The sequence below is a fragment of the Pogonomyrmex barbatus genome, unplaced genomic scaffold (genome assembly GCF_055798465.1).
Source record: "Pogonomyrmex barbatus isolate J1 unplaced genomic scaffold, ASM5579846v1 scaffold8, whole genome shotgun sequence".
NCBI lineage: Eukaryota > Metazoa > Arthropoda > Insecta > Hymenoptera > Formicidae > Pogonomyrmex > Pogonomyrmex barbatus.
The window spans coordinates 5994742-6020360 of NW_028297182.1; the positions used below are offsets into that span (position 1 = coordinate 5994742).

The 25619-nt window shown below is 32.3% G+C and overlaps 3 protein-coding genes across 7 annotated transcripts in view; 1 reads left to right on the forward strand and 2 right to left on the reverse strand.

Moving 5' to 3' along the window:
* Positions 1-5454, forward strand: part of brm (ATP-dependent helicase brm) — a 30332-nt gene extending 24878 nt beyond the window's left edge. Inside the window, exons 9-18 of the mRNA XM_011632246.3 lie at positions 13-256; positions 327-517; positions 633-790; positions 873-1293; positions 1374-1540; positions 1627-1818; positions 1905-2235; positions 2340-3203; positions 3279-3453; positions 3552-5454. Coding sequence (XP_011630548.2) covers positions 13-256; positions 327-517; positions 633-790; positions 873-1293; positions 1374-1540; positions 1627-1818; positions 1905-2235; positions 2340-3203; positions 3279-3453; positions 3552-3697 — 2889 coding nt within the window. The 3' untranslated portion in view covers positions 3698-5454. The remainder of the gene's footprint in view (positions 1-12; positions 257-326; positions 518-632; positions 791-872; positions 1294-1373; positions 1541-1626; positions 1819-1904; positions 2236-2339; positions 3204-3278; positions 3454-3551) is intronic.
* Positions 5455-6188: 734 nt separating this feature from the next.
* ArgRS (arginine--tRNA ligase-like protein) lies at positions 6189-9705 on the reverse strand. Its single transcript, XM_011632238.3, has 8 exons — positions 9377-9705; positions 9106-9255; positions 8669-8891; positions 8150-8574; positions 7919-8060; positions 7565-7827; positions 7243-7435; positions 6189-7160 (listed from the first exon to the last, which is right to left on the reverse strand). The coding sequence occupies exons 1-8, from the start codon at positions 9422-9424 to the stop codon at positions 6586-6588; spliced, it is 2019 nt and encodes a 672-aa protein (XP_011630540.2). The 5' UTR covers positions 9425-9705; the 3' UTR covers positions 6189-6585.
* A 4763-nt stretch (positions 9706-14468) lies between these two features.
* The window catches only part of scalloped (TEA domain transcription factor 1 homolog scalloped), a 147832-nt gene continuing 136681 nt past the window's right edge, over positions 14469-25619 (reverse strand). For 4 of the 5 annotated variants that reach the window (XM_089084235.1, XM_089084238.1, XM_089084236.1 and 1 more), the window contains 5 exons: positions 19214-19369; positions 16817-17032; positions 15980-16209; positions 15664-15898; positions 14469-15438 (listed from right to left, as the gene is read on the reverse strand). In XM_089084235.1, coding sequence (XP_088940361.1) covers positions 15325-15438; positions 15664-15898; positions 15980-16209; positions 16817-17032; positions 19214-19369 — 951 coding nt within the window. In that variant the 3' untranslated portion in view covers positions 14469-15324. The remainder of the gene's footprint in view (positions 15439-15663; positions 15899-15979; positions 16210-16816; positions 17033-19213; positions 19370-25619) is intronic. The other variant, XM_089084239.1, reaches the window with a different exon arrangement.

Below are 25619 nucleotides of genomic sequence, written 5' to 3' on the forward strand. Positions count from 1 at the left end.
GTAATCATATAGAAAAAGAAGAAATTGCAAGATGGTGAAAATGCTGGTGAAGATGGTGCAGTCAGTGACGATACTCGTATTGGTGTAATAGAAACTGCCACTGGTCGCACATTAACCGGTGATGAAGCACCACTAATGAGTCAATTGTCAGCATTTTTAGAAGCTCATCCTGGGTGGGAGCCAATTGAGTCAGATAGCGAAGAAGATGAAGAGGATGATGAAGAAGAAAATGGAGAAAGTGAAGATAAATCTGATAGTAAGTATTTTATTTTTGGATTTGTGTACAGATTTTTTTGTTCAAATTTAATTAATGAAATATTAATCAGGCAAAGATAAAGTAATGGGCGATTCTGAAGAAGAGAAAGTCAAGAAAACTATACATAAAGCAAAAGTGGAAGATGATGAATATAAAACTGAAGAACAGACATACTACAGCATTGCTCATACTGTTCATGAAGTGGTTACTGAACAAGCAAGTATCATGGTGAATGGAAAGCTAAAAGAATATCAAATTAAGGTAGTTATTTTAATATATTTTTAAATTCATTATGTATTTTAAATTATAATACTTAAATGATAATATAATATTTTTATTAAGAATGTGAAAGATATCAATTTATTAATGATTTTAGGGTTTAGAATGGTTAGTGTCTTTGTTTAACAACAACCTGAACGGTATTTTGGCAGATGAAATGGGTCTCGGTAAAACAATTCAGACCATTGCTCTGGTAACATATTTAATGGAAAAGAAGAAAGTCAATGGTCCTTTTCTTATTATCGTTCCATTATCGTATGTTTATTTCCTTTTTCTAAAAATGCGACATATAGATAAATGATTTTTTTCATATAATAATTTTAATATATGCTTCTAGGACGTTATCTAATTGGGTTCTTGAATTTGAAAAATGGGCACCGAGTGTTGTTGTGGTATCATACAAAGGTTCTCCAGCTGGCAGAAGAGCGATACAATCTCAGATGCGAGCTACAAAGTTCAATGTTCTTTTAACAACTTACGAATATGTCATTAAAGACAAAGGTGTATTAGCCAAATTGCAGTGGAAATATATGATTATTGACGAAGGACACAGAATGAAAAATCATCATTGCAAACTTACCCAAGTGCTTAATACACATTATTTGGCTCCTCATCGGTTATTGTTAACTGGTACGCCGTTGCAAAATAAATTGCCAGAACTGTGGGCTCTTCTGAATTTCTTGTTGCCTTCAATCTTTAAATCCTGCAGTACATTTGAACAGTGGTTTAATGCTCCTTTCGCCACTACTGGCGAGAAGGCAAGTACTTTGCATAAAGCAAAATTTTATTTAAATTTGTAAAACATCTTTATTACTAATATTACTATGAATTTGCATAGGTGGAGCTAAATGAAGAAGAAACTATTTTGATTATTCGTCGTTTGCACAAAGTTTTGCGGCCTTTCTTATTGAGACGCTTGAAAAAAGAAGTAGAATCACAATTACCTGATAAAGTGGAATATATCATTAAATGTGATATGTCTGGCCTACAAAAAGTTCTTTATAAGTATGTAATTGTATTCTCTATTTTCAATTTTTTTTTTACAAAATAGGCATCTAATTCCAAGCTGACAAACAAAAATGTTTTGCTAGGCATATGCAAAGCAAAGGTGTATTACTAACCGATGGATCAGAAAAAGGAAAACAAGGGAAAGGCGGTGCCAAAGCTCTTATGAATACAATTGTACAGCTGAGAAAACTATGTAATCATCCATTTATGTTTCAAGCTATAGAAGAGAAATACTGTGAACATGTAGGCACACAAGGTTCCGGTGTTATTACTGGGTATGTATCTTGATGACAATGCTCGAGCAAAATCTATATAGAGTAATGTTTATGTAGATATTTATTTGATTTTTATTTACTGTTAGCCCCGATTTATATCGTGCATCTGGAAAATTCGAACTTCTCGATCGTATTCTTCCCAAATTGAAGGCTACAAATCACAGAGTATTATTATTTTGTCAAATGACTCAATTAATGACAATTATGGAAGATTATTTAAGTTGGCGTGGATTCATGTATCTAAGATTGGATGGTACAACAAAAGCAGAAGACAGAGGAGACCTGTTAAAGAAATTTAATGATCCTGGCTCGGAATATTTCCTCTTTTTGCTATCCACACGTGCAGGTGGTCTTGGTTTAAATCTTCAAGCTGCTGATACAGTTATTATCTTTGACTCTGATTGGAATCCTCATCAGGTACATGCTATTAACATGTAATAATCAATTAATATTTAATATTAACATGATATTAAACTTGATAATGCATATTTGCTTAATAATGAATATATGCATATTTGTAGGATTTGCAAGCTCAAGACAGGGCACACAGAATCGGACAGAAAAACGAAGTACGAGTACTCCGATTAATGACTGTGAATTCCGTTGAAGAGCGAATATTAGCAGCAGCTAGATATAAGTTAAATATGGACGAAAAAGTTATTCAAGCTGGTATGTTTGATCAGAAGTCCACTGGTTCTGAGAGACAACAATTTCTTCAGAGTATCTTGCATCAGGATGATGCCGAAGATGAAGAAGAGAATGAAGTGCCCGATGATGAGACTGTAAATCAAATGATTGCTAGAACAGAAGGTGAATTTGAAATATTCCAGAAATTAGATTTAGAGCGACGACGTGAGGAAGCCAAATTGGGTCCAAATCGTAAATCGCGTCTATTAGAAGAAGCTGAATTGCCTGACTGGTTGGTAAAAGATGATGATGAAGTAGAAAGGTGGACCTACGAAGAAGATGAAGATAGATTCCTTGGAAGAGGTTCAAGACAACGTAAAGAAGTTGATTATACAGATAGTTTAACTGAAAAGGAGTGGTTAAAGGCGATTGACGATGACGGCGCAGAATATGAAGAGGAAGAAGAAGATGATAAGAAGAAGAAAAAGACACGGAAACGAAAGAAGAAAGGCGAAGAGGACGACGAGCCTATGCCGAAGAAACGAAGAGGCGCCGGATCTTTAGTTGATCCTAAAATGAAACGGGCTATGAAGAAACTAATAACGTTAGTTGTTAATTATACTGATAGTAGTGATGGCCGATTATTGAGTGAGCCATTTATGAAATTACCTTCACGAAGAGAATTACCAGATTATTATGAGATCATTAAGAAACCATTGACTATTAATAAATTATTACAAAAAATCGAAGAAGGCAAAGTAAGTATTTATTTATTATATTCTTTCTTGCATTTATTGGATATACTTATGATCAAATAATGTTATTTTTTCCAGTACGCTGATTTAGACGAACTTGAAAAAGATTTTATGCAACTTTGTAAGAATGCTCAAATTTATAATGAAGAAGCATCCCTTATTCATGAAGACTCGATAGTGTTACAATCCGTTTTTACGAATGCGCGTCAGCGTCTTGAAGAGGAAGGTAATAATTCTGATGGAGATGATAAAGGTAAATTTTTAATCATATTGTGTAATTTATTTAGTTCAAACGTAAAATTTAGATAAGATAATTTTTTTCTCAACGATTCCATTTTTTATATTATACAGATGGCGAAGATGGATCAGATGCAGATTCTAGCGTAAGAATGAAAATTAAATTGAAAGGAAGAAAGGGGGAGGGAAGAGGCGGTCGTAGGAAGAGAGTTACTAAAAAATATATATCTGATGATGATGATGATGCCGACGATAATTAAAAAGTATAGTGATAAAAGTATATGATAAATTCAAAGTATAGTGATGCCTCTTGAAAGCCGGAATATGACGTAATGTTAGGTATTTAACTGAATTATAATAATATCTTGATACCCTGATTGTAGCAAACAAATTATAAAAGTACAACCAAGAATTGTGTGTATCTTGTTTATGCAATGAAATACTGCTGTATTGTATTGTAAACTTTTTAATGTGTTAATTTTTATAATTGATGAACTTATCGATAAATATTGAATGATAAATATTATCATAAATCGGTATTTAATCTTAAGTAGTTTATATCTTATATATCAAAGATTTCTATCTTAATAACAGACATAATATGTTATAATTTCGAATAAATTTGCAAATAGTGAACTATAGCATATTGTACAGAAAAAAGATTAGCATTAAGATTTATTCCATGATAAGCAAGACAAATTGTTTTGTTTTGTCATTATTTTACAGTGGAATTTACAATGAAAATTGAATATTATATTTGATATGATTGATATGATGAATATGATCACTGAATTTTCTTTTGCGTTCGTGTTCTTTATATTACTATTGGGGATAATATAGACGGTTGGGTATATTATTATTTGCCTGGCCGTAATAATAATTTTATGTTAAATTTCTGTAAATGATTTATAGGTATATGCAGTACATAAGGAAATTACGGTTTGTTGAAATAGCATCATATAATAGCAAATATTTTGTGACATAAGGAATTATAGACATATTGGAGATGTTATTTAATTATTATTAATTGGTCAATGATTTATGGCATTGATATTATCAATCAATATTTTAATTTTTAAAACTATACACACATTAGTGTCATAAAGTTTTTTTCATAAAAATCAACTGTGTAGTTACAAAATTATTATAGTAATATATAGGGTATCCCTCTAACAAAAAAAGATTACAAAAAGATAAACAAATTTCATTTTCAGTCTATCAATAATATTTGAATTTGATAATTCACAAAAATATTTAAATCATTCTTTTTTATTAAAAGTTCAATCACTCTTTGAAAAAATTATAATTTTATAAAATTATTTTTTTTATTTCGTATGGGTGTTTACAGAATTTTAGAATCATACATCTTTATTGATATATGATTCTAAAATAAATTCAAAGATTACTGTCTTATATTATTATGAGCAATTAATCTTACTATTGATAGATTTCATTACAAGCAATTTAATTTACTAAATAGAGTAGTTCTATCTTTTTCTTGTTATATGACTTGACTTTTGATTTTTTACAGTCGTAAAATTTAATTATTTCTTTGTGACAATGTTTCTATTATGTCAGTCTCAGAAGAATCTAGAATCATGGTAATATTATAATGAATATTCTATATATATAGATAATTGCTACGTGAAAATGATCTTAATTATTATACAATGCATCTTTGATATAATATATTCATTTTATCAATGATGAAAGAACATTATATATGATAAAATATATATTTATCGATATCAAAAAATATCATGGTATATTTATATATACTAGAATTTCAATGATTTTTTGATTTTTTACAAATCGAATTAAGGTAAGCTATCATCTCCATAACGAACTTATTGTAATTTCTTCAAGATTGTAGTAATAGCAGAAAATGTAATTCTATGTGCGGAAATGTAACATATAATCCAAAAGTATTCATAAATAAATTATAGTATTGAACCTGCGTTAAATATAAGTAGATGATGTGTGAATAAAGAAAACAAGATTTGTGGGAAGTGAAAAATGTCTTATAAATTGTGATTTCCCTATGTGAAATTACATTTTTTCGTAATATAAAAATTTCCGAATATAATTTTTTTTTATATAGGCTTTTGATTAATTTAATTTGATTGGTTCGATCTTTTTAGGGGACTTTTTAAGTCATTACTGAATTTTAATAACAATTGATATTTGTTTGCCAAAAAACAAAGAAATATGTACTCATGTTATATAAACAGCATTAATTTAAAACATTAATGAATAAATGAATTTTAGATTACATAAATCATCAAAACATAAAAAAATGATGAACAATACACAATTCAGAGAATACAATTGAATGAGTATTTAATAATCATTGCTTGTGATTGAAATGGATTTCTAATTTCAAATTAAATTTAGAATATATTAATAATAGCAAATGTGTTGATTCAAATAGTCAACTTAAATCTATTTAAATGAATAAATGTTCACTCAACGATCCTATAATTATTGCCCTCCGAGCGTAGCTAATGTTTCCGCTATCCATCTAACTAGTAACTGACAATGAATAATGTTACATGACTGAAATTAGATATTGCAAGACATTTTAAGGTAAGATTTTTTAGAGATCTAAACGACACTTTATTTATTTTGAATGTGAATATCGCTATCTGCATTCATACATGACAAAATGTATGCACGATGATGAGAGATATACATATATGTATACAGTTTGTTATTAGTAGACATTTGACTGTGAACAATAAATTATACAACTTTCATTGAAGTAAAATGGTTTATTGCTTGATTTGCAAGCATTTTATTTACATATTTCAAATTAATATCATATAAAGTATATAATAGTGTGAAAATTAATTCATCAAATTTTATGAAGTATATTTGCAAAATAAATAAAATATAGAAATATTGTTTAAAAGAAAAAATTCATATATATTAATTTCACTTTTATTAAATCATTCGGCTTTAATATGACTAATTTCTGCATTCGGGAAGCGTGTTATCAGCAGTAGTACCAATAACGCGAGTGACGCAATGTCAATAGCGCGCTCTCCGAACATAATAAAAATTATAAATTAATTTCCTTCATTTTTTTGTATGTTTTATACTTCACAATGAAAAATACATATATAGTATCTTATAGTATGTATTCTTTTTACATTTGTTTAACAGGTTTTAAGCCTAATAGAGAAAAGCATTTTTCCAAAACAATTGCTGTAACTTCCGTGAGTAAAAGACGTCCCATATTTATTTTTACAATCTCACCAGCTTGGTTCTTTTCTATGCAATAGCACTTATCGTAAAATTCCGTAAACGTACATGCAATTTCGTAACAAAAATCGCACAATGTATGCAAGCATAAATCTTCACTGACGCCAAGAATTACATCGGGAAATTTTAACAATGTTTTTGCCAATTTCCATTCTTTTTCGTGTTCCAACGAGATTGGAGTATTGTGTATATGCTGCCGCAACTCGTTCTTCGTGATATTCGCCGTTCTGGCGATAGAACGAATTCGAGTTAGAGCATACAATAAGTAAACGGCTGTGTTGCCTCTATCATCCAGCATCTTGTCAAATGAGAACACATATTCGTGATTTCTATTGTGTACTAAATCGGCATATTTTATACAGCCGTATGCAACGGATTCTTGAGCCATTTTTAGCTCTTCTTCAGATAATACTTTGTCGCGTTCTTTTTCCTTCAGTTTTTGTAGTGCTCTTTTCAAACCTGGACAGTAGAAATGCATAGTAATTAGATTTTAAGAAATAAAAGATCAAATTTATTATTAAATTCCCTCATCCCCCATTACCTTCATCTAGTAAGTCGCTGAGTTTTACAGTATCGCCAGACCTTGTTTTAAATTTCTTCTTGTCTTCACCTAAGACAACACCAAAGCCAACATGATCCACTCTGTGAAAGCTCTTCAAGATACCTGCTCTTTTAGCACAGCTTTCTAACATTTGAAAATGCAAAGACTGACCCGCATCTGTCACATATATCAACTGTAAAATTATAAAGATTTTATTACATTGCAATTTATATGAATAGAATAGAAATATGATATTTATAATATGTTATGTATTTATTATTTATTATTATTTATAGTATGTTAAGTATTGTATAATACTTACCCAATCCGCCCGTTCTATTTCGATACGGTGCTTAATACAAGCCATGTCTGACGTATCATATGTAAAACCGCCATCAGATTTTACTATAGTTAAAGGTACCCCGCTACCGTGTTGTTCTCCCCACATTATTTTTCGCCCATTATCTTCTTCCAATAAATTTCTTGATTCTAATTCTTTAACTATTGCCTCCATGTATTTCTGATAAAATGATTCACCTCTTTCTGTCACTTTGATATCCAGTCGAGTATACACTTTCTCAAATTCTGCATCAAATGTAAAAATAATTACTAAAATACTTGTTTTCTTTCAGAGTAAATAATTACGTATATAAATATATTTGATTATTATATTTACCTTTTCTAGATATATCACATATCATTTTCCATGCTTTTGTTATATCAGGCTCGAAGGCTTGCAATTTAATGACGCACTCATACGCACGTTTTTTAAATTCTTCATCCTCATCAAATCTAGTCTTAGATTCTTTATAGAAGGTCTATATGTATATGAATATATAAATAATTGTTATAATTATTATAATACCTGTTATGAAATATCTCATTTATGACATAAAGGTATAATTACCTGAAGATCCTGGATTGGAGGAACATTGGTTAAATAATCGGGAAACTTGTCTTGAAGATGTGCTATCAACATACCAAATTGTGTACCCCAGTCACCTATATGATTGAGTCTTAGTACATTGTGTCCTAAATATTCTAACAGTCTTGAAATACTGTCTCCAATAATTGTTGACCTTAAATGTCCCACGTGCATTTCCTTGGCAATGTTAGGACTAGAAAAATCCACGATTACTCTTTTCTTCTTGACATATGGGGGAGGAACGTCACCAGCCGTCAACCAATTGCTTAAAACAAATTGTCCAAAATTGCGTTTTAAATATATGTTTATGTATCCTGCACCAGCTATTTCATATTTATCTACAAGAGGGGATGTCTCCAGTTTGGACATAATTTCATTAGCAACATTACGTGGAATTACTTTGGTACCTGCAACAATAAATTATAATAGAATAATGTTCAATAGAGATATATCAAATTCTGATATACAAAATATTAAAATAAGACAACAGGCAAGTTTTACCAGAGTTACTCAGTTGATGGGCTAGGGGCATAGCACTATTGCATTGATAATCTCCAAATTTGGGATTACTGCTTACAGTCACTACCACTGGTGGATCTGTTATATTAGGATAAGCAGTGTTGATAGCCTTCCGAAAAAGTTCAGAAAGAGTATCGTTTATGCTGATTACATCTGGAGATCCAAATAATTTCGAAGCCAATCTGTTTTTTTGTTCTTCCACAGTCTATGAAACATATAATCATAAGAGATAAACATATGTTAGAGATAATTTGATATCTGCTTTTACCAATACAGATTAATTTTAATCTTACTTATCTTTTTTTAATTTTCACAACTAGAAAAGATGAAAAGATGAAAAATAAATTAAATCAACTAATTAAAATTAAACTGTATTGTATAAAAATGGATATTTAAATAGAAATTTTATCGCTGTGTACCCTTCTAAGAATTGCTATCCTATGCGTCAACTTCGTATTTTCTTGTTGCAACTTTTCAAATTCCTCTTTAGTTACATTATTCGGAGCGTCAGACATAATGTTTCGTTGTAGCAATTCGATCTGCTGCTTTAAATTGAGTATCTCTCTTTCCTGCAACAATGGAAAGTATATGACTCGCATAACCTTACAACTGTGAAATTGGAATTATTAAATTATCATAAATTTTTAATATAACAACGGAAGTTAGAAATTAATCGCTGGACAAGTTTACCGCAGCGGCCGCTCGCTCGTGAAACATTTTTATATCCATCATCGACATCGCCCGGTTTTCTCACTTTTTGAGAGACGACTCAACGACCACGTGGTTGGTTTGAAAGAGGCACTTCTCAATACCGACGAGGTAAAAAAGTAAAAGTTTCGGCTCGTGACGAAATCTGACGAAATCTAAGTATAATTATGCCATATATACCAAGCAACGTAAAAAAATCATGCGATCATTGAATTTACATTAACATTAATTAACATTAAAGTAAAAAAAAATATTCGTATTTTTTAAATCATGTATCTCTTCAGTGCGGTTACAATTTAAAATTTCATTGAAAAATTTTAGAACTCTGCCTTGTGACAAAGCGATGATGATACTATTCTTCGAATATTTCAATATTCACGCAAAGTTCATTTCTAAATTTAATTTTATATTTATTATTTCTATATTTGTTATTTAATTATTATTTAATTTATTTAATTGTTATTTAATTTTATATTTATATCTAAGTTGGATTGTATATTCATTTCCTTCATCTTAATAATTTGACAGCTGTGCAGCGTCAAATATGATCAAATAGGGCTATAATAGAAAAAGTCCTCAAAAACCATGAACGTACTTGTTGTTCAAAGAACGAAAAGTGCTGGGAAATAACAGGTGCAATATCGATATGGCGACCTGGCGGCGGTCTTTTTACCGCGCGATTTATGAAATCTCCCGGCAGTTTCAAATTCATTCATTATCATGTAAGACATCGAGCGAATCCTATTTCCTTTCGTAGTTTTCTCCGTGTTGTCATCCTAATATTTATTTTTACTAGTGTAAATTAAATTCGAGCAAATCCTGCTATATATTTCATTAAAAAAGATACTCATGGAATTGATTTCAAAATATTTATGTAATTAGCAGTAAATACTTTTTTTAAGAAAAACCTACATGCTTGTTCTATCGATTTGTTTCATTTTGTGCATAAAAATATTAAGGTATTTTATATATATATTGTCAAAAAACAAATAAGAGATATTTTTAACTCACGAAATATATTATATTTTATGTTAGAATATGCTGGCTTAATAGTTTAGATATAAAATTATATTGCAAATCATTTATTTAATACCGTACTTACTACGTAATTTTTATGATGAATAAATTAAATTTATAGAGTAAATAAAAATATATTATAAATTATTAATAGAATAGGATAAATTTAAATAAGGTGAAAATATATAACCAAATATTTCATAAATTATACTTTAAGTACAATCTTTTTACATCTTTTTTCAATAAAAGAGAATTAATAGAAAAACATTGCTTGGATACTGCAGCATACGTTATGTTATAGATATGTTTATTTAAACGGATAGTAAATAATAATGAAGGAATAAAAAAAAACAGCTATTTTTTTATATCAATCATTTATTTTCTCCATACAAATTATAAACATGTTTTTCAAATACTGTACATATACTGAGTTCTATTATATTTTTAAACCTCTAATTTAATGATATATCATTTATTTTCATTTACTCGTTAAAACAACTACTTTGATCCTCATTTCGTTTCATTTATGATAGTAATATACAGGTAGATCCTTTTGTTTTCTTTTTTCTCCGATCAATATTTTTTAATCCTTTTTACAGTCAAGCTCAATTCTTTGATATGGCAGTTCCAGGATATGAATAAATAGAATTTCAAAGGGATGTAAATTTCCGAGCGTTTGCCGAATTAGCAGGCTGATTGCGCGCATACAGTCAATACTTTCATAGAGATAAGATTGGATTGGAGATAAATATATATTTTAAAACATTACATATAAAGGATATATTGAACTAAAATATATTAAACAATTCATGAGTAATTGTTTTATATCCCCCAATTTTGTCAGTATGTGTAGTTTATAAACATATATAGCTATATTTAGCAATATAATTACTAACTTAGGTAAATGAAAATGGAGTAAAGTTAATAAAGATTATAGACATCTATTCTTGTATCAAAGTATTGTATCTATAAGAAACTAATAGGTCTCTATGAAAATATTAAAATTTTTTACATATTTTAATTTAGAAACGTGGAACTGGATTTGTAACGAGCTGCAAGCAAAACAGTTTCTCTCTTCTAGGAGTACTTGGGAGTACTTATTACAAAAACGTAGCTGCTGGAACTTGAACAATTTCTCATGGTCTTCTTGTAAATATATACAAAGATATTTAACAAATCTGAGTCAATCGATCAATCGCATGTTATTGTGTACAGTGCAAGTCTCTTTTTTTTTTCTTTCTGTTCCTTAGTCTACTTCTGCATTTTGTATCTTTTTATCGGACCTCGATTTTCGATATCATCAATATAGAGTGAGAGAGTACTATTTTCTATCTTCACAGAAGACATAGATAAATATATATTTTTATAATCTTTTCTTATAAATGTAATTCGCTTACTTTAAAATCATTACGCGTAAATGTCAATAATATTAGTGTCGGTGCTCCTTTTTCTCAATTTCATACTCGTTCCATCTTTTCCAAATATCCATAAAAACAAAAATTTACATGATCGAATTGAATTCTTGTGAGTATCATCGTTAAAAGATATTGCGCAATTTTCGAAACGAAATAATGCATTATTAAGCTATTCGATATGTAACCACGAGACGTTGTCTTGTTTATCGTAATGTGTAATTATAATTATATAAATATGATGAGAACATTACATGTTATATTTATTTGAAATTACTGCGAAATGCAAAACTTGAAAACTTTGTTTTCAATAGATATTAATAAGCAAAGTATTGCGAAAAACTTATCCGTAACATGGCCGTGGTTACAACTCCAGTTTAATGTGCAAACAATTTTACTAAATCACAATATTTATATTGACGGAAAAGCTAAGTTATAAAAAAAAAAACGATATAATGAATTATTACTGGCTAGTACCCGTTTGAAAGAAATACTGTTGAGAATTACTTTCGAAAGTCATATATACAAATGGACATACTACTGAAAAATACTACAAAAAATTATTCTTTTGCGTATTTACTTTTATATTTTTTCTTTTACTTCCGAGAGTTGCTTTCAAACGGATACTGAGCTTATATGAAGAAAAAAAAAACGGTAACAATGAATAAAACATATAAAAGCTGCCAGTTAAAAAAACGCATTCACATATCGATTTAAACATAAATTTCTTTCTATTCCAGTCAACCCATATAGTAAATTCATTTCTCACCCCAAAATAAAAAGCGACATATTTCTGACTAAAAGAGATCAAAATACATTGCCACTTGTTCCGTTAAAAGTTAATTAAAGTAAGAATATAGTAAATAATATTATCTTAATAAAATATACACGACCTTTTCTTGCTTATGTTAATATTTACTGCTTGATAGGCAAGTTCTGTTTTGGGAACACACAACAGATCGAATTAAAAAATAAGTAAAAACTTTCTGTGCAATTACATATAATAATATATATGAGAGATGCGATTAAATAAAGTCAACTGCAGGATATGGTCCTCTACTTGTTTAAACAATTGCCGTTAAGTTCATGAAAAATCTCTGTATGTGTAAATTCTCCATGGTCCATGTATGAATAACGCGTAAATTATATTATTAAGTACGACATGTTTTTTGCAATGGGATAGTATTCTCTTGTATCAGTGCTTTGAAAAATACTTTTAACTTACAGAGATTTACAGAGTGATATTGAAATCAGACGATCGATGTATCGTAAATATCGACGTTCAATGTCACTGCCATATGTCTTACTACATTTTTCGAGATAGATTTCAATACACTCTTGATAAAAAATGCCAAGATCGAGTTTTAGACTCTAATCGAAGTCCCTATCACATAGCTATAACTTATGATGGTGGCCTTCCATCTGTATAATCGATGTATATCGATCTGTTTATCGTTTTGTAAGTGTAATAGAAAGATAAAAACAAACAAAATACGCTAAGTAAGAAAAATCATTCATCAGTAAGAACTATAGAAAATATGATCTTAAAATATACAAAGTAAGACGATTATAAGAAATACAAACACATCCCTCTAACCTAAAGTGTCGCTGCCTAATCAGAGTGGGTGGATCTGCACATTAGCAAGTGCGTTTTAAAAGGTCGAATTTTCAATCAAAATATAAAAATAATCATCTTTTTACCGATCATTGAAGATTAATGATCGCTCTCCGTAGCGTAGACTCTTACAATGATAAGAACTTTTGATGCAAAAAACTATTCTGTGACAAAACTTAAAGAAACATATGTTAATCTATGACATTTCGTTTTTCTTTTTTAAGAGACTTAATTCTGATAATTAAAAACAATATATATATATTTCACAATACGTAAAAAAATCATAATGGCATATCTCTCGATCAAACTTCCATTTCTTTTAAAACTTAGAAATCACTTAGATAACTTTATACACGATCATTTATAACAATGTAAATTGTAATCATTGCATTAATATTTAACATATATATTCTTACATATATGTATATCTGTGTGTGGATGTCTTGTCTCGCGTTTCTATAATATATACCGCATCTATTTTAATAATAAAACTATAATACTAAATCAAATGTTGCGGTACCATGCCTTTCCGAGATCAGAGTCTGTTTCTTTGTTTTCTTTTCTTTTTTTTTTTTGTTTTTGTCGCATACTTATATCTCTTTATGCAGTTTTATACCAAAATTTATTGTCAATTTTAACTTAATTTATTACATATATCCTCTTGATCAAGTTCGATCCTTTTTATTAAAATTAATCGACAAACGCGATCGTCGATTAAATGCAATGATCATAAAATATATATGAGAAATTTTTTAAATCTCTATTTTACTATAAAATTTATAACTGTGTGATATCGTAAGACATTATCCAGCACATACACAAGAATTTCTTTTCATATTAACCCAATGAATTACTAAAAGTATAAACTTTGAATCAAACTCAAGCTCGGGCTGGCCAGTACTCTATTATATGTGTACATATGTCTGTAGAGTCCTTCTTAAGGAGTTTCACGGAAAACGTTCGCAGTATGTTTCTTTGTTTTATTTTACAAAATTACAGAAACACTCGAGTTCAAGGATAAAAATTAGACTTTTTGTGAAGTATTTATAATATTTATTATACAATAATTAGAATTTCTCATCTTTAATTTAATCCCTCAGCATGCACAGCCGATTCATAATCAGTTGAAATATCATGATTTGTTTCTTTTATTTTTTGATATTTTTATATTATCAATTTATTGGGATAAAATTTAAATTTATGAAATGTTAAGAACATTTGTTGTCTTATATACAAAAAAATTGTACATACATAGAAAAAAAAAATATAATCTTTTAAATCATCCGAATTTTGTATGTATATAGAGAATGTTCTTATAATGTCTATTATTTATTCATTATTTACATCTGTTTATAGAACAATTTTTATAATATCGTCGATCGAATATTTTCCATCGAAACTCACCTATGGACGAGAAAATATTTCTGTATAAGTGTAAGCATGTTTACACTCATATATTCACGCAACATATCGCGTAAAATCAAATTCCTCTATTCTAATTTTTCTTCTATTCTAAATCAGCTGATTTCCTCTAAACTAAAATTTTTTCTAAACTAACTTTTTTACGCTGTTGTTTGTTGTTTTTCTATTATCCATATTATGGAATTCATATAACATAATACTTTACATGATAATAGAGCAAGAAAGAAAAAACAAAGCATTTAATAATTTAATCTTTCTAATGAATAATTTATTTATCGTAAAAAAGAGAATAAACAAAAGATTAGAGGAAATGCTTGACCCCAATAATTTTAGAATAGAGGAACTCGGCTGTATGTATATATTGTATTTTCACAGTGTAATGTATATACGTGTATGGATGATCTTTATATGATGGTAGGCACTGATGGGGGTGGATGGCTGCATGGCGAGCAGGTTCAAGCAGGCTAGTCTTGGACCAATCTGTATATGTGATGCTGAGCACCGTGTTCAGAAGTTGACACTTCAAAAACATATGCTGTACACAATAATGTTTCCTGCGTATCCCTGTTCGTAACAACCTGGAAAACGAAAAGGCAGAAATGGCAGAAAAATATAAATTTTTCTATTTTACCACTACTACTTTATAATACGGATTTAATTATCAATATAATTGATTTTCTACAAAATACTTTATTTTATCTATACATGAATTTCAAATGTTTTCTGTTCAAGAATTATCACGACAGATTTTACATATGAAAGATATAAGAATTATTTATCATTATATTATATTTTCAACGCACCTGGAGGATGGTGAAATTTTCAAGAACGCTATTCATCATGTACTTCTCTGGCAGGTGCTTCAATTTGTGGATGAAATTAATCATATACTCGCACATAGGTGAACGGCTAATGCGATAAACGAACCTGCCATTCTCAAACCTTGCGTATTCCGTCTCCACCTTCTCTACTACCTGCTTTCCAAAGGAGCATACTTTCGTCGAACACGTTATCGTCATGTTCTCGTTGCTCTCATACCTATTACGATATAAAATACAACGTAAATATTATGTTAGACTAATTGAGTAATTACATGCGTGAGTAATAAACATTACTTACTGGCTCGTGACGCCATAGAATGCTCCAGCTTCATCTTGGATGTTGCTATTGAGATCAGCCCAAAATTTAACGAGGAAGAAAGCTGCTTGCGGTCCTTTATCATAAAGTTCTTTGAGACCGCCCTTCTTTTCCGGGAATTTGTCGTATATCTGCTTAACATCGACCGCTTCTAATAACGGATCGGCGTAGGTCGCGGAACCTCCTATGTGGACGAACAGGTGTTTGTGATACTGAAAAAAAAGAAGAAATTCATATGATCGAAGACAATCATAAATCATGGTTTGACTGTCTCGTTGATTATCCGAGGATTGAATCTGTGATTAATATCCTATTGACTTTTTCACTCTCTCATCTGCTATCTAGTAAAGTAATCATTCGCAGCTAGTTATTCATAAAGTTATTTTTGCCAATTTAATGTGTTTCATATGAATATCAAGCTATACTATTATTAGATAATAATTAACAAATCCTATCGCATCAATGTAATAATTCTTAATACAATTTTTTATTACAAAATTTTTATTACAAAAGACAAAGCATTTCTCTTTAAAGAAACTGCGATGTACTATACCTATGATAAAAATATTTATAACCATATATTTATCCATATTAATCCTCTTCAAATATTTTTCTAAGCCGTATTTGAAATAAATTTAATCATATCATTAAATTTTCATGATTTCCTAAAACATTTTTCATTGGACGCCAATAAAATACACATGCTACGTTTTATCTTTGGAAAAAATAATTTGTTAAGAATATGTGATTCCGTTGTGGTATTTAAAGTAGGTCTCGTCAGATCTCTAAATATCTTCCCAATTAACAAATATTACTCACAATGTCCTGGTCTCTTTGCTGTTCCATGTAGGCTGAAAACTCGACAAGCCTGAGCTTGTGAGTCGCGATGGCGCGTCCTTCCCATGGTGGTGCAGGCTGCGCCTGGACCAAGTCACCGCTCGAGACCGCTGTCGCCGGTTTCCCGGTGTAGGCAGGCTGAGGAAAGGGTTTGACATCCTGGGACGTTCCTGGTTGCAGGCCTGGCTGCCAAAATTGCTGGAAATATGCAACGAATTTTAGATTCAAAAGCGATATACAAACATTAACGATTAACGATTAGCCAATTTCCACGCGATTGATGTTTAATAATGATCGGTTCATTGCGATTTAACAAATATTAAATAATTGATGCTTTAGCGAAAACATAATAGTCAGATTAACGATACGATTATATTACATTACCTGTAATTACATTACCATTAATTACAAAAAAGAAGTAAATTAAAAATTGAGATAGTTAAGTAAAGAAATTGACAAATCTGTTTATCTTGAGAATGAAAAAAGGCGTGAACTTGCATTTTCGAAATCTTTCCGAACAATTGGGTGCATTACAATTATGAATGCTCACGTTTTACGTTTTGATGAAAATTTTGAATAAAAAAGTTCACAAAATTTTTCATAAAAGCCATCGAGCCGTGGGGCGAGGAACGAGCGATAGAAAACGAAATGAATGAACACAAGTGAGAGAGAACAACAGCGACAACAATAACAACAAAAGGCTGATGATCGTATTATTATGTAAAGAGAGAGAAAGATAGTTTGATAAGCCACAACGAACGACGTTTCTCATTATGCAGATACGTCCAATGTACGCATACATACGTATGTATATATATATATATATATATATGCATGTCGTATGTGATGCCCAGGTGATATGTGTGTACAAGATTAGAGCGACGGACAAATTCAACAATACACAACAAGGGCCCCCAGGGGCAGCGTAGTAGCAGAGAGCCAGGGGGGATGTCACTTTTGCGAGGGTTAGTTTTCGACGCAAAAGCGCTTTCGCGTCATGAAGAAAAGAAAGTATGTGATTGATCGTATAGAAAAAAAAAAACAAAAAAAATAGCTTTCGCCTGCTATTTTCCTCCGTTTGTACTTTTGTTTCATAACCAGATGCGAGAAAGAAACATAAAGGAACAAAACGTGATAGCGAAAAAGCGAAAAGCCCAATTAAAAAGAAACAAGGAAAACATTATTCTAATCGTTTCGTGTTACTTTGTTCTCTTTTCTTCTTTACGTAAGACAGAATAGAATGTACAGTTAACGCTATCTAAAGATACGAGAGCAGCTTCAAATTTTATACAAATAATTGTCATTGTTTGCAAATGTATCGTTTCATTTAAATATAAGTAAAACGTAATTTCGATCCACTTAACAATGCTGATCAAAATTTAAATTATCATACACTTATTGCCATTGTATGCAGAAGCTAATGGTCGAATATCTTTATCGAGATCAAAGTGCTTATTAATTTGCAAATGCATGTCGCTTCTAAATGCAACATTGTTAAGTTAGTGCCACTCGCTGTAATCTCTCCGGCGTGACATTTTAATTACATAGTATTATATAGTCTTAAACTTTCGTGAGACACAAAAAATGTATAGGTCAGTCGACAAACCACACGGCTCTTTTTGCCTGCTTCGGCAGGCGGATTAGCGGTTATCGAGCGAAGCGGTTAGGAACGAACGAACAGTCACGAACTTCGAAAAGAAGTGGCCAAATCGGCGATACTGATAATAAAAATAAAATTCGTATCCTCAAAGACGACGAGACATTATGTCCTTCCTGCAAAATTTTCAATCTGTTGACACGCGAATAAGTATTACATAACGAATCAAGATAGATCGAAAATACTATATTAGAGCATCTTAAAACTATCATTCAATAGTTACTAATATCACAAAAATTTCATTTTTTTTTCCCCTTTGTATTTAAATAGCCAACATTTTGCATTAACCCTTTCACCGCTGAATTTCAGTACAATTTTTCTATGAAAAAAAAAAGTCCGTATTTTCAATTGAATTCCAAAATTACGTTTACAAATTTTTCTGAAAAAATTTCATCAAGAATTCAATATTAAATAATTGATCTTTGATAACAATAACAGATTGATATATATATATATATATATATATATATATAAAAAAATCAATCGAGGAAGATCCACAATTAAAGAGTCAATGTAATGATTATAAAAGCGGGAGAGAGATTGAAGCCATTTGTTTTATTTGAAAGCGATTCGTCATGCGAAACCACTGGTACGATGATTAACTTAATCCATTTTATAGAGTCTCGTCGTCTCACCCTAAAGCTCGTGGCTCTTCTCAAGAGAAAGGCCGATAAAAAAAAAAAAATGTCTCAAGGGATTCCTTCTCCGAGATCAGGACTTACCGCTCCGGGATAGGAGACAGGGGTGGAAGCATGAAGGGCAAGGGGCCCCACGAGGGCGGGGGGCATCTTGTTGTGTATCGCGCTTCCAGCTGATACTATTTGGGCGCTCGACATGCTCGACATTGTCTGGAGCGCCTTCTCCTTGGCGGCATGATCCTAACAAATTTCCAGACCAATTATCACGCAATGCCGGACGACAGTAGTATCACATTATCCACATTTGATTCTCTTTCTCAATTCTAGTCACCGCGAGAAATCGTCGTGACTAGATAGATTTTAGAGCGGTGTGTTTCAGAAGACGTGCTAAAATGAACTTTAAAGATAAATTTCTTATCGAGCTCGAAGCAAATTTTTGTCAATCAGTGAAAATATTTCAAAAGGCAGCTATGTTTATTGATATTTATTTTATATTTTTTTTCTTTATAATTAAGTTAAAAATACGTTTCTAAAATTCTCAGAAGAGCAAAACTTATTTGAATAAACGAGAAGAGCTTTCAGTGTATTTGGTTATTTATACATTTGACATTATATATTTGATCAAGGATAAATTGATAAATCAAATTGCAAAAAAAATGTCATTCGAGCTTTCTTATATGTGAGACATTGTACAATTATGTGTAATAATATAGATGTGTACTGTACGTTTATAAAAATATAAAATGACGAATAATAAAACATGAGTGTTTATAATTAAAGTGCAATTGGAGAAATGTTTAAAATAAAATTTGAATATAGATCTTTTAGCATTCCCAATAAATCATGGTATACGTTATGTGTATGTATATATATATATACATATATATATTTTTTTTAATTATTCACTTCGTGGAAGGACAAACGCAACGTGGCTCGAAAAATCGGAAAATTCGAGACATCCGGGACTCGCAATATCAATCAACAGTCGGCGGATAAATTCGTAACATTCTCAATGATGCGAATCAATTTATCGCTCCCGGACGCGCGATTACCAGCGTCCCTTTTTTTCTCCCTGCCCTGTCATCCTCCCCCCGATATTTTTTCTCTCGTCTCCGTCGGGCGTCGCGCCGCACGCGATGAAATCGATCGCGATCGCGCGGTGCAGCAATTGATTGCAGAAACAACGGCAGCGACGGCGAGTCCGGTTGCAACAGAAATTCGCGGGAATTCGGCGCGCTTTTATCGGAAAGCCGTCGTTTTAATCAGCGCCCGACCGAAAATCGCTGACGAGGCGAACGAGAGGTGGTACGTTGCCGTGACGTTCGGAAAATTGCCATGCCCACCACCATCACCCGGCACCGCGTCGATTCACCCCCGCGCCCCATTTGTCTCTCGCATACGCACACGTATACACGCACACACGCTCTCTCTCTCTCTCTCTCTCTCTCTCTCTCTCTCTCTCTCTCTCTCTCTTCTCTCTTTCTCACCCCGTACCCACGAGAGCATGGGGATTTTCAATTTCGTTCATAAATCCGTAATGGAGGAGTCACTACGAGTGCCGGTCGACCGGAATGAAGCGCCGCCCGCGTAACGATTCGAGCAATAAAGAATTTAGCCGACGGTGCGACCGAAAATCACGGGTTACATTTTGCTCTCGACGTTGTTTACGCCTCTCGCGTGTTCGCGTCGAAATACACGGGGTGAGTATCTCGGAGAGCCGCCGCCACCACCAGCACCACCACCACTATCACCACCACCACCATCGCCGCCGCCGCCGCCGCCGCCGTTTCTATTACCTACGGATTTTTCAATCAATTTACGGAGCGAATTTTGTTTAATGAAATTGTCGATGTGTACATATCGATAGCATATTCCCAACTTGGAAGTAGTTGAAAATAAAGAGCTTAGCGTATGCGAACTGTAAGACTACAAATAATAAAAATATTAATCCTTAATTAGTTTTACGTAAACTTTAACAACATTTCAATTTCAAGAACTCAAACAACTTCGTTGTATCGTATAATGTAAAAACTAGATAACGATTGGATGTAAGTAAATAAACAGGCGATGAATAAAAAAAAAAAAAAAAAGAAGTTTCGCAAGAGTCTCGGTAAATAGAGGAACATTTAAGGATTCAATAAACTTAAATGCATTTAATTAGCATAGCTTTCCTTTTACCGCGCAAGTTGACGACAGTGGCTTGAATAAATCATAGAATAATTATGAAAAGAAAAGTTAATAAAACAGAAAAAGTAATACAATCGTATTTCGCTATATAAGCACTCGACTTGTGTGGCTTTAATGCACAAGCAACTTTTTCTACAACTGATTATTTTTAGCATGTTAACAAAGCTTATCACATAAAAGGCGGTTAAGAGACAAATCCGCTGATTTGTAATTAGTGGATTATTATATAACGGTTATATAATAATAACATCGAAATATGCGGTAAATATCATTAAAATTTCATTGTCCTTTCACGGGTAATTCGCTTATTAAAACAAAACAACATCTCAATTTTCGACGCAAAGTGGTATTAAAAAAATTATTTAGAATGTAATTAAATTACAGCATAAACTTGTTACGCATTTTGAATTTTGTACCATACTTTTTATAACATATATTTTTCATTATTTTTATTTTTATCAAACTAGGCAACAATTTGGGATTATCTTTTGCGAAAATGAAATACGCGTTTCGCGGAAAAAAAACTACCAAATGTTTTTTTCCAATTGAACATTAGCTTAACTCGGAACATCTAATATAATCGATATGAAATGATCGATCGATGCATTAACCGGCATATTAAAATCGAAAACGGCCATGTGCGAATTTCGCCGATAGAATGTAATTTTTTATGAATGTTGGATGACATCGATTACCCGCGAAAAGTCCATTTTGCTGTGCGGGCCGTTGTTCACGTTTGTGCGGAGCGCGCGCTGAATTTGCAGCGGAAAATCAATTCGGTTAATTGAGAGGGTGCAGTCCGTGTCGCTTTTTTTAATTTCCACCCTTCATCCCACACGTCGTCTCTCTCTTTCTCTCTCTCACCCTTCCTCTTTCCCTCCGTCCCTCTCTCCTTTCTCTTCTCCCTTCCCCTTTCTCTCCCTCTCCCTCCCTCCCTCCCTCCCTCTCTCTCTCTCTCTCTCTCTCTCTCTCTCTCTCTCTCTCTCTCTTTCTCTCTCGCCCTTCATCTCTCGAATACACGCTAGGAATGCAGAGGATTGGGCGGGTAACGGGGTTGGACATGTTTATCGACATTCTGAAACGCTGCTCGCCCGTTTTTGGGCACCCTCCGCAACCCCCTCCCACTGCTACTACAACCCCCGCCCCGTTATCGGGAGTACGTTTACACCGCAACAATTAATTACGCCGTAATGCCTGGTGCAATTATTTCCAAAATAGATAAAACGGCGGACGATCTCGATAAACCGTGATAATCGGTATAATCCCGTTTGATAGGCGAGTGCGTAAAATGTAAAATGAGCACACAGTTAAATCAAGTCTATGTGAAATGTACACATTCTTAACATAAAAAAATGTGTCGAAAGAATAAAATTAAAATCGAAAACTGCAAAGTTATTTTATCGGGAAATTTGAATGTAAGGCTAAATTTTCACCGTAAAGTCGGCGATAAATGAGAGAAAAAATTCAAATTATCGATTCTTTAAATTCTGAAAAAATTCAAATTATCGATTCTTTATATTTTTTATTCACAACAGATTTCTACAATCGGAAGGGAACATGTGAATTATTATTTGATAAACCATGTTTTGTAAATTTATGAGAAATAATAATATCGAAAATTTATAAAAAAAATTATTTCAAATTTTACAACATATTATTCATATCAAATATTTTATACAATTTTAGATTTTATGGAAAAGAAGTGATTTCTCCTACCAAGAAATTTTCCAAGTTTGTTCAATGCCTGCCAAATTCTCATTCATTCTTCAATTCAGTTACGTTTCAACGTGGCAAACAATTTCTTTTGAATTAAACGTTATCTCGTTAAAATATACAGAATACGAAAGTAAGGGACACGATTTACATAAGACGGTGCGTGTGAAAACACGAACGTAGCTCGCGAAATTCTTTCTCTCCCTAGCCGAATAAATCGCGCGGCTCTCGCGGCCGCAGAGGAGGGGGGGGAGGAAGGAGGTAGCAATCCCCCTGAGCAACAAGCAAGAGTCACGGTACGACGCAACGGCGGCATTCACCCTTCCTGAAACGCGGAAACCAGAAAATTACATCATGGTGGACCGTACCACCCTCCCACGCCTGCTACTTTCCTGAATAATGTTCGCGGTATGCGGCCACTGCAGTTGCAGTCGCTGCAGCTGCGGCTGACCGTGCTTAAAAACGGAAACCCGCGCAAGTATTTCATAAATGGCATCGTGGCACAGAACCGCGCGCGCGCGGAAATAGACGACATCTTATTACGCAAAAGTCGTGCGCGCGCGCGTGCGAGCGTAATTAAAATTGCTCGAGGAACGCCGGGGCGGTTTTCCTGCACTCGTCGGGACCTCCAAGAGCCGAGAGGCGCAATGGAATATAAAAATGACAATGCGAAAAAATAAGAAACATAATGCACAGTGGAGAAGTAAAACGTGTATGCATTATACGCGAAATAAACTGTTATGTATAAGACATTAAGAGGAGGATTGAAATTTGAAGAGGGAAAAAAATTCTTATGGAAGAATGCTGATTTATTATTGTTTGTTGTAATCAATTGTTTTCAGATAAATCTAGACAAAACTCAATTGAAGTTTACTTGAAATTCAATGAAAAGTGAAGTTTCGTTATCTTTTTTTTATCTCTCTCTCTCTCTCTCTCTCTCTTGAAACGTAATTCGTCAAAACTTTTATTTCCAATCGCTTGTGTTTTCGAAAGCACCGATATTCTTTTGTTTGTCTTGAAAAGTGCTATCTCTGGAAAACGGTTGTGATTGTATTACGATAGCTCCAAATATTGGAGGAATAATATATTTAAATGATAATTAATTAATTATATCTATATCGATTAATTTTTTGAGAGTGGTAAAAGAAATCGGATATAAACTGGCAAATTCTATTTACTCAATCCAACTATTTGCTAATAACATTTAGATTGGGCGGAATATCCGAAAAAATTTTCGGTTTATCGTCGTCGATTAAATGGCAGTTTTTTTCTTCGAACGCGAGTTTTGCTGGAGCACTGCATACAATCGCACGGTTAATTTACACGCTCCGCTTGTTTTTCCACTCTTTTCTATTCCGGATATTGACCGATCCTGTATAAACAATACTCTATTCCTCTCCCTCTCTCCCTCCCTCTCTCTCTCTCTCTCTCTCTCTCTCTCTCTCTCTCTCTCTCTCCTGTGTCTTCTGTCTCCCGTTATTTCACTGCCCATCGGCGAAATGGAGGCACCACCGATTGCACCACCCTGCTTTGATTTATTAACCGACGCGCAATTGTTCGCGAATCGCTTTAATAATTCAGCTGTTGATTAAACGGGCTGGGTTCATTTTTACGCGTGATTTATCCCGCGGCAATGTTCCTCTCGATATATGTGTTCCCCGATATATGTCTCTCCCTCGCGTCGAAAATGATTCCGCAACGGCCATCGCCCGTTAATACTCGCACATCGCCGATCACGATTTAATATCATCGCTACTGTCCGAGGCAGCATTCTACAAAACGCGAAATACAGCAGAATTTTGATTATTTTCCAACGCGCGCTGAACGTTTCGACCGAGCATTCGACTCTGTTTGTAAAAATATCGTTCAGTGAAAAAAAACACATTTCTTATATGCTAGAATTTTCGAGTGCAGAAATTCTACTTCTTACTGTAAAATTTTTTAGGAACAAATGAAAAACTATTTCGATGTCAACATTATTGTATAATTAAATCAAATTCTTTAAACATACATTTCTTGTCTTTTTTCTAATAGCCTTTCGTTCATTTTTAAGACTTTTAAATAATACTAATAAATTAAAAATATTAATTAATAAAAAATAATTTGTTAATTTTCTTGCTTTAATTAAAAAAGAGTTCTTTATTTCATTTCATATTAATAAAATATCATTTAACAAATAATGTTTTAAAACACGTGATTGTATATGCGACTATTATATTTTTTAATCCAGATAATCGAAGTTTCAATACATCACCTGCAGTTCAGAGAGGAATAAGGAAACCGATGCAAATGAAATTTAAATATCACTTCCACATGCCAAGTATCGCATTTATACGGCGCAATATTTTATTTAATATATTATCAAATGACACGATGTGTCATCAAGTATTGCAGTATTATTAAATGAATAATCGTACAACCGCGTTTGTTTCGCATTTCATTATTATAATAACGCGTCACGTTAAACCGCTGGTGTCGTGGAGTTTATTTTGATAGTTACAGCACGTCACGTTTATACATATATGTAAATATTAAATAAAATATAAATCATTTAAAACTGAACTCGTTTTGGTTGTCCCTCCACGAAAGA